The 9,279-nt window shown below is 43.0% G+C and overlaps 1 protein-coding gene across 2 annotated transcripts in view; it reads left to right on the top strand.

The window, feature by feature from the left end:
* Positions 1–9,279, top strand: part of rasa3 (RAS p21 protein activator 3) — a 44,980-nt gene continuing 35,701 nt past the window's right edge. For both annotated transcript variants that reach the window (XM_036540323.1, XM_036540322.1), the window contains exon 1: positions 1–229. In XM_036540323.1, coding sequence (XP_036396216.1) covers positions 175–229 — 55 coding nt within the window. In that variant the 5' untranslated portion in view covers positions 1–174. The remainder of the gene's footprint in view (positions 230–9,279) is intronic.

Below are 9,279 nucleotides of genomic sequence, written 5' to 3'. Positions count from 1 at the left end.
TGGCAAATGATCGGAGAGTTTGAGCAGGCAGTCTTTGCGGTGGGGTACGTGTGCGCATTTCTGGACAAGTAACTAACTATCCACCCTGGTGTAGAGTTGCGCTGGCAAGAAAGTGAATACAGTGGAGGAGCCTCTACGTCCACCACCAAAAAGGGGAAAATTGGGGCTGTGAGCATGGCGGTCGAAGAGGAAGGACTTCGAGTTTTTCAGAGCGTCAAAATAAAAATAGGTGAGTGGAAAATGTCCATTGGCTGTACACATCAGCGCACGAAAAACATCGCTCATGCATGAGTCCGCTCCTTGGATATTATAATTCAAATCACACACATTCTCTCTCTCTCTCCTTCTCTTTTTTTTCTCTCTCTCTCTCTGTCACACACACGCACACAGACGCATAACGCAACAATAATTATTGTTAAGAAATTGTCATCAACTGGCATGTTATTTCAAAGACGTGTTGCTACTTTGTATTTCTGCTCTATGAATATACATTTCGGCAGTACAGTGCAGATGAATCTCGACTCCGGCTTTTGGGAGTGAGGGTGAGAAGAAATGATTATAAAATTGCAGTGACACAATTCTGTAAATGTATTGTAGTTATAAAGGTTACAGTGTTGTTAGATTTGCGGATTAGTTGACAATGTGCCCTAATATCAAACAAAGACTCTAGTCCTCTCGGAGCAAACAGCTGGCCAGTTGGATAGCTGGATACTCACTCTCCACGATGCGCTAAAATCTGCGTGCCCTGAGCTAAAGCAATACGGTGCACACTTTAGATTTCGTGCCATTGCATGGCAGATGTTGTTGGTATTGTGACAGCGGTGTATATCTTGTTATAGCATTGTTTGGTGGCAGCCGTGTAAAAATTCGGAATTTCATACGACGACACGGATCAGATCCTCATAGCATGGCTAGTGGGACCATCATATTCAGAAACACTGAACATCGTTCATTGATGTGAATATTTATGAATATGTTTCTTGAGTGTCGTAATAAGATGGCTGATTGTGACACAATTGCATTCTATTGGCATCTGAAAATCGCGCTTTCGACTGTAAACGCGATTTCCAGCGAGGCATCATTGCTGTGCTGGGATTAAGTGCAGTGATAGATATGGTTTCTTCCGTTGGTCTGTTTAACCAGACCTGCACAGAAAAATGTGTGTGATTTAGCTGCTAATAAATAACCTTCGCTGTACGAAGTAGCGTTTTTGGGTACAGTTTCATGTGTTCTTATTCTTGCTTTGGCCTTTGGAAGCAGCGATACTGTAATTAATGTTTTCTCGTTTTGATTCGAAGGCAGCCGGCCCGTGGTTTGTGGTTTACCAGTGGGTGTAGGCATTAGTGTTTTGACCTAAAACATGATACAGTCAGAAAAGACAAACAGGCTAGCGGTGGAGGGGAGGGTGGTGGAGTTACCCTTCGACATTCCAGATGTCAGATAACAAACTGAACTCCTTTTATATGCCAGATAACGAGCCGTACGTGAATTTCGTTGTAAAAACGACGAACCTTCTATTTTGGTGTCGCTATTGTAGCCGTACACGAGCACCGTCAACACATTAATACGGGGCAGATTACTGTCATAAAAGCACAGATCACTCACAGGTAGTATAATCCGAAAGGTGATCTGAGCATGTCCTAGGAGCCGCTTCTGTCTGTATGCTCAGCCAAAAAACGCACTTTGCTAGACCGTCATATTTAAGTATTCTGTGAAAACCGTGACCGCAATAAAAAGAAAAAAAAAAAAAACAGTGGAAACTTAAAACACGCATTCACTCTGGGTTTGAATGAATTCCCAGTGACAGTATCAGATGAGTTTTAGGGAGATGGGGGGATGTTTATTCTATAGTTCAAGGTGCAATGTGAAAAGATGTTTGGATTGGGGAAATACAGAAGTGGTTGGAGAAGTAGACAGATAGCAGGACACAGGGGGAATTGTTGGGTTGGAGGAAAGGGAAAAGGTAGACAGAAAGGTGGAGAGATGTGGGAGTCAGGAAAATAAAGAGGAGAAATGATTGCATTTCATATGAGAGTGCTGGAGAGTAGTACTTTGTGGTACATCCTGTTCTTGCCTGTGTAATGTCTCAGGCATGAATGTGACCTTGGGTTTTCTTGAAGGAAAATTACTCTGGAGTGATGAGCGGTGTTTAGTTGTGAAATCTGGTGAAACTGGGTTGAAATGGATTAATCAATTTATCCTGCCTGACCTTTAGGCAATTTATGGACAAAATAAAATCAAGAAAAAGTAGGGATGTTTTCAAAGGAATAATATGAATCCTTCTCCCTTCTTCCCTCTGGATTCTTTTTCTCACTCCCACCCATCCTTCCTCTGCCCCTTTTTCCATTCTCTCTCCCTCCCTCCATCACTCTTCCACTTCCATAATTGTCATTCTCTCTCTCCTTCTGTCTGTGTTCTGTTCATTAGTGAGTGCTGTCCATGACTTTCCCCTCTCTAGCCCCCTTGTCTTCATTCTGAAGACCTTATTAAAGCTTCTGATGCCTCTGAGTGGACCTCTCACCATCTCTGTAAGCCTGCATATGTAGAATGGCTTTAAACAAATAAATGGTCAATGATAAAGGAAGAGGTGACTCTGCCCTGGTGTAATGAAAGGGCCATTCCATGTACTCCATGTAATGAGTAAAGCTTGCATCTGTATGTGTGTTTGGTGTGTGTGTGTGTGTGTGGGGGGGGGGGGGGGGGTGTTTTTGGTCAAGTGCTGGGACATCAGTTGCTCAGGAAAACTGTTCACACATCTTTTCACGTTTGATTTGTCAATCACGCTCAGATTATTCAGAAAGCTTCACTGCAAGTGCACACAGATTATGGAGTATATCCCCACTGTAACCACAAGATTATTTCCAACAGCTTCAGTGTGGAAACATACAGATTATTTATTCTAGCACTCAGGCTGTAATCAGCCTGAGTGCTAGAATTCCACTGCTAGTTCTAGCATTTTCACTGCAATCACATATAGACTACACTGACACCATCACAAAAACCACACACATGAAAGTTTCCCATTTTAAAGCACAGACTAGAGGCCCCTCCTTTCCTCCTTTCTTCCACACACACACACACACACACACACACACACACACACACACACACACACACACACACTCACTTCACTGTGTTCACTGTGCTGTAGAACCCTGCAGATTGCTGTTCTGACTGCCTGTGGGACTCTCATAACGCCTGCATTTTCTGAGAAGTACCTGAAAAGTGTTCCACAAAACCAGTGTATGGTTATGTTTTTCAAAAGTTCATGTTTCCCCCAGCAGAGGGGAACAATTTGACAAGGTGGTATGCAGCCACCAGTGGTAAGGGAGTCGAGAGGGGTTTGTATGCAGTATTTTGGCGGAATCTGTTCAGGATCATTCTGCTACCATTGTGTAACAGTAATGCAGTTGGATTCAACTGTGTACCTAGACGAGGGCATGTCATCTGTGGTGCACTGTACTGAGGGCTTGCAGAATGACACCAGTGGTGTATTCAAATATCCCAGCACTTCCCTGTGCTCACCGACAGCTCTTTTTCTTAGTCATGTATTCATGCATTTCACAGTTTCAAAGCAATAGATATACAGTGTTACACAATTTATGACGCAACGGTACGGAGATATGATAACGATGGTAAAATATAACGTAGTTAGCAATTCCGTAGCACCTTCAAAGTGAGCAAATAGGTGCTGTTTACTTCCTTCATTACCCTCCCACCAGATAGTGAAGCTGCATGTGTGTGGGTCTAAATACTACTTTAAATACCATTTCATAGCAATCATTGGGCACCTAACTGCATTTTCCCACAGCCTGTATGCACCCACTGTTCATTGTGTACATTACATAGCCTGCTTAAAGGAATGTTCATTGAAATCCTTCATCTTCTGTTGTCTGAGGACAGCGGTTTGTCATAAATGTTTGTGTGGGTTGAGTGCTCCTCTGCGCTCTTATTTCAGACAGGTCTATTTCAGTGATGGCGAATAGTAAAACCAGGCCCATCACAGCTGCCACACACAGGCTGTGGACCTGGACACGGCGCTCTTCAGGAACAACCTTCCAGCGCTTTCCCCTCCATTAAATGTCCCTTTCAAAAATAAACCAACGCTAAACACAAACACGAAAATGGACGTCATTTCGCTGGTAGAGGTGGTTTGTGTAAACACAGAAAGAGAAGCAAGTAAGAGATGGGGAGGGAGAGTGTGATTATTTTTCATTTACAGCAGCAGTGGTGCTGTTGTGAGAATAGGAATGTGAGTTTAGGCCTTTTATGAATTGTATGAATTAATAAAAGGACTGTTCCCAGTAGGAGTGGCCAAAAGTGAAATGCCATTCTCAGAGGGTCAGTCTTACAGTGGTTTTACAGCCACAGCACCAGTCGTCTGCAGCTGTCAGACAGCTTCATTTGTGCCTCTCCTGGGGAGCCTCAGAGCCTGGGCCCCACCTGGAGACATAAGTCTGGCTAAGAGTGAGTGCACATGTTACAATTCCTGAAAATCACTGGTGGGTGTACTGTAACTTAACCTGTCATACATTATGACTGAGGTACTGGAGTGTGAAATGTAATGTGTATCATGTATTGCTGGTCACTGGGCACTGATGCAGCCATATAAAGTTATGAAGCACTTACCTTAACTCCAGGTCTAACTTGTATTAAGTATAGCAGCTAGTATAAAGTATAAACTGTTTTTGTCAATGTACTCTGCTATTTTTCTGCTTATTGTGCATCCCTTGTTTGTAGTTTTTTTTAGTGGTAGCTGTTTGTGGGTGGATTAAATAAACACTCATGCTCTTGCAACAGCTTAAAGTATATTTCAGCCACAAATACGATAGTCGTAATCCAGACAGAAGAGCTGTAATCTTTTTGTTATTTCAGTCTTCCATAAACAACTCCACAGCAATCATGGTGTCAGGAAAACTCTACAATGCATTTTGTCTTGTCTGTATATTTCTGGGCTGAACAAATTCACACTGCTTTTGAGGGACTAAAGTCAAGAACAAATTAAAACATTTTTGCGGTTTAATGTCACTTTATTAAATTCCTTATATTTAGTGTGGCTTTTTTTGGCTTGGCACTCAGTATTTTGTGTTTCATCCTTCTTCCACAACCCTTTCTTTGCTTTTTGCTTCAGGAAACACTAACAACTCAAAGATTTTTTTCTATGTTACTATTGAGTGATTATTTTTCAATGGCTGCTGGTAGTTCCTCACTGCTCCTGAAATCCTATTCTGAGCAAGAATACCCACTCACAGTCTATAACGTGCATGGAACAGCAGTTGTTGTCCTGACACACTGTATGATCATAGGTCGTAAGCCGTGCTATGATTTCAGTCTGCACACACTGAATTTCTCCAAGAAATATGGCAAACTGGTGGAAACATGAAAAGGCAGTCAAAAAAGCTAAATCTGGACTAAAATTATAGTGTGTGCAGCAAGCCTTAAACCACGTTCACCTAAGGAGGTTTTAGCAGGTCTCTGTATGTGGTGAGTGTTCTCTGCTGTTTCCCTCAAGGAGCACATGTTTTAGGAAAGCTGTGCATCATTGTAGGGGGGTCGGGCCTACAGGTCGGGAACACAGGAAACAGGAAACTGCCTCAACACACTTCCTGATTGGCTGGACAGACAACAAAGTGGTGTGTTTTTTCCTGCTCAGCAACTAGCTAATTCAGACCAGATTCGGGGGTTAAATATACACAGATATGCAGAAGACTACCCCAGCATCGCTTTTGTCAGTACTATGTTTCATTTAGGCCTCTAATTTTTAGGCCTTTCAGAACAAAAACTGTTCCAGGAGTAGGCTTACTAATTGGCTTGCGGGTCGTGGGGAGGACACTGGTTATGTCCAGGATGGGGGTTGGGTGTGGAAGTGTGTGGGGGGTTTGCTGTGTGGTCTGGGAACAGGATAGGTGTCTCTGAGTCGGGGATCTACATGATAAATGCTCCACTCTGCTACAGCTCTGCTTGGGAATGAAAATAAAGCTTGGGTTTCACTCAAGTGCCTCAGCCTGGCCTCTGACAGGCCTCTTTGGCGCAGCTTCAGCACAATTTCCCAAAACTTCCCCTGGTCCTCGTTAGAAATGCGGGGGGAGGGAAAGTGACTCCCCCGCCCTCTTCTGAAGAATTAGGCTAACTTTTAACTGGTGACATCATCACGGAGCTGGAGGTCTGGAGGAGCTGTTTTCAATGTCCCTTACATTTTGTGGTTGTAATTCCTTTACAGGCATTTGTATTCTGGGATACTTGTGTATACTTGTGTATTCTGGGATACAGTGATTACAGGCTTTACATTTTATACATTATGTATTCAATTTACACAGATGTTATGTTTTGGTCTTACTTTATTTCTTTTTTCTTTCTTTCTTTCTTTTTCCTCCATATGTACGTTTTGCACTGCCCGACTTTCATAAAATTTGGCACACCTACATAACATAGACCATGCATGTGCATAAAATGGATTATATTCTTCATTTATTTCATTTGGTGTATGTTCAAGGTCACACCCAATGTGGCACATACAGTATGTCAGGCATGGACTACATCTATTCAAGTCTTTTTATCACCCTTGGACAGGGCTCTTTAATTTATTTTTTTTTTTTTAATTCTGCCAACAGGCCAAACATTTTCTACTTCCTATTGATAAAGCAATGTACAAACCAGTAATACAGTATGTGCCGTATATATAAGAACAACACAAACTCATTCTTAAAATTTTCTTAACTATTATTTGTCATATTCCTAATGAAACATCATGATTAACTGTTGTTTATTTCTCATTCATGATGAATGATTCAGATAGGTGCTTATTAAACAAATAAAACAATACATTGAAAAATAATATTTCATGTGAAAATACTGTTAGACTACAACTCTGTTATTTTGTAAACCAAACTAATAGGAACAGCTCGTATGACCAGCACAATAATGTGTGATTATACTTACGCAAGCATTGTCCTGTAATACAGGATACTCTGAAAGAGGTTCTCATGCTCACCCGTTCATGTTTGCCATACTTTGTCAAACACTGTCTCTTGGTATACCCTTGGCCAAACCACTAGCCATTGAGCTTGAAAGCTTTGTGGTTGCCAGCACCCCCTAACTTCCTGGAACCTGTAGCTTTGTTGTGTTGCCTTGTCGGTCCTACCCTGTGGCTGTGTCGGTCCGATTCTTGCAGGTCAGTCCCGGACTGAGTCATGAGGTATGCCGGTGAGCCTTTGGTTAAAGCGTTCCTGGCACTGCAGGGTCCACCTTCTCAGTTTCCTATAGGTGCTGTCAGACTGAGAGTGGCAGGAGCTGGAAACTGTGGGAGGCTGATTGTCATCACCCAGCGTGGCACTGCTAGGTGTAGTTACATGACCTCCTCACCATGAGCTGTCAGCTGTTATTTCCGGTTGCCAGGTTGGCCTGTGTGAGAGTTCCGGTTCCTCCCTCTGGAGCGGTTAGTCACCATTCCTCACGATCAGGATCTCCCAGATTCCTCAGCCCCAAGGGAGAAATGGCACCTGCATTGCTAGACCCACATCATTCTGTTATAGACAGGCTCCTGGTTGGATTGCATTTGTCACATGGGTGACTCCTCGTGTACTTCTTAGTAGTTGATTAAAGCTGTGTGATAATTAAGTAAAGTTACACAACAATTAAGGTGAAGTGATAAATATCTTAAGCTGTATGGTAGTTATTTTTTAACTGACTGTTAATTAATTATATGTACACTATTTATATGATCTGATTAAATGGGGATGTGCATTTTTTTCCTTTGATGGGTCTACAGTGCTAACCTGTGTTTGATGGTGGTTTTTGAAATTGTATTGGCAGCCCCAGGGTCAGTATGAACTCATGATTCAGGTGCACACTTATTTACATCGCACATTTACATGGACTTTTCACACAGAGTACATTTTGTGAAGCGCAGCAGTCATTCCTGTGTGTGGGAGGGAGGGACTGAGTGCTTGTTTCACAGAACCCCCCCCCCCCCTTTTCTTTTTAGCTGCTCATCGCTTTTTAAACTTTACATCTTGGATACAGCTGGAATTCCTTTCTTTCTTCCTCATTTCCTCTCACAGTGCTCTCTCCTTCTCTCTCTCTCCTTCTTCTTCTCTCTCAGGGCTTGGGTTTCCCAGGCAGGGTAGACGGGGGAGGGGAAAGGAGGGGGGGGGGGGGGGGGGGGGGGCAGGGCTGGACTGAGCCTGAAGGCAGAATACTGAGAAATGGGCAGCACTGCATGGCCTTTTCACACACTCCCCAGCCTGAATGTTCTAGGACATTATAATGTCCGCTGGCTGTAAAAGAACTGCCTCTGAACCAGACCATGAAGTCTGTGTGTTTTGGTCCTAATGATGTAGAGGAGATGAACAGCCCAGGAGCAAATCACCGAAGAGATTTTTTACACAGGTTGTACACCGCACAAGCGTCTCCCTCTTACACCTGTCTCTTGCACACCTGGCTGGCTGGATGGAATGTGGCCATGCACATGTGTCTCATGTTGGGTGAGAGGCAGGGTGTTTTCAGAGAAACAGCATGGTTCCCTGGTATGTTCCAAAGAAAAGGTGTGCGACAGCATGTGAGTGTGACTTGAACTGATTCATAGCTCATTAGAACTGAGCGTGGGTAAAGCTGTGCCCAAGGGTGAACTAGTTTGTCCACATCACAAGAGGCATGACATAACTTCCTAAAGTAAAAACCTAGTGTTTAGCCAATGATATTACAGCCTTGATTTCAGCCAGCCACATCTACTTGAGGGCTTCCCCATGTCACCCTAATGAAGTTGTTGTCTTCCTCAATAATGTACTGGTTAAGGAAAGCTTAATAGCTGAACCTCTAAGGAGAAATGGCCAACACATTGCGCCCTTCATTTACATTCCATTACTTCCTGTTCCTGCTTAACCTGTCTATAATGCAATATCAGTGCTCATATCAGTCTTCTGACACTAATCAAGCCCAGCAATACTTATTTGGCCAAGCCAGTTGTAGCGCAGCAAAATGTGTGCTCATGCATGGCTGTGCTCATGCATGGCTGGTTTATTGAAAAAGAATGCTGGAACAAACCAAAAGGTTCTGTATGGAAGCACAATCAGTGTTGTATGCTGGCTGAGTCAGAGTAAATGTCTTGGGTCAAAGATGCATTTGACACTAGCTTTAAGTGAATTTTATGTGGGAATGATCCTTGTGAGCAGAACATAAAGACTTTGATTGTGGCCAGAGTGATATACTGTATCTCCCTTATATGCCATTCATGTTGTTAATGTACCGACACATACTAATGTTAGGTCAAATTCTGGAAGG

Source organism: Megalops cyprinoides, chromosome 11 (genome assembly GCF_013368585.1).
Source record: "Megalops cyprinoides isolate fMegCyp1 chromosome 11, fMegCyp1.pri, whole genome shotgun sequence".
NCBI classification, from domain to species: domain Eukaryota; kingdom Metazoa; phylum Chordata; class Actinopteri; order Elopiformes; family Megalopidae; genus Megalops; species Megalops cyprinoides.
Note: the sequence above shows the minus strand (reverse complement) of the source record. Positions and strands in the feature narration are given on the sequence as shown.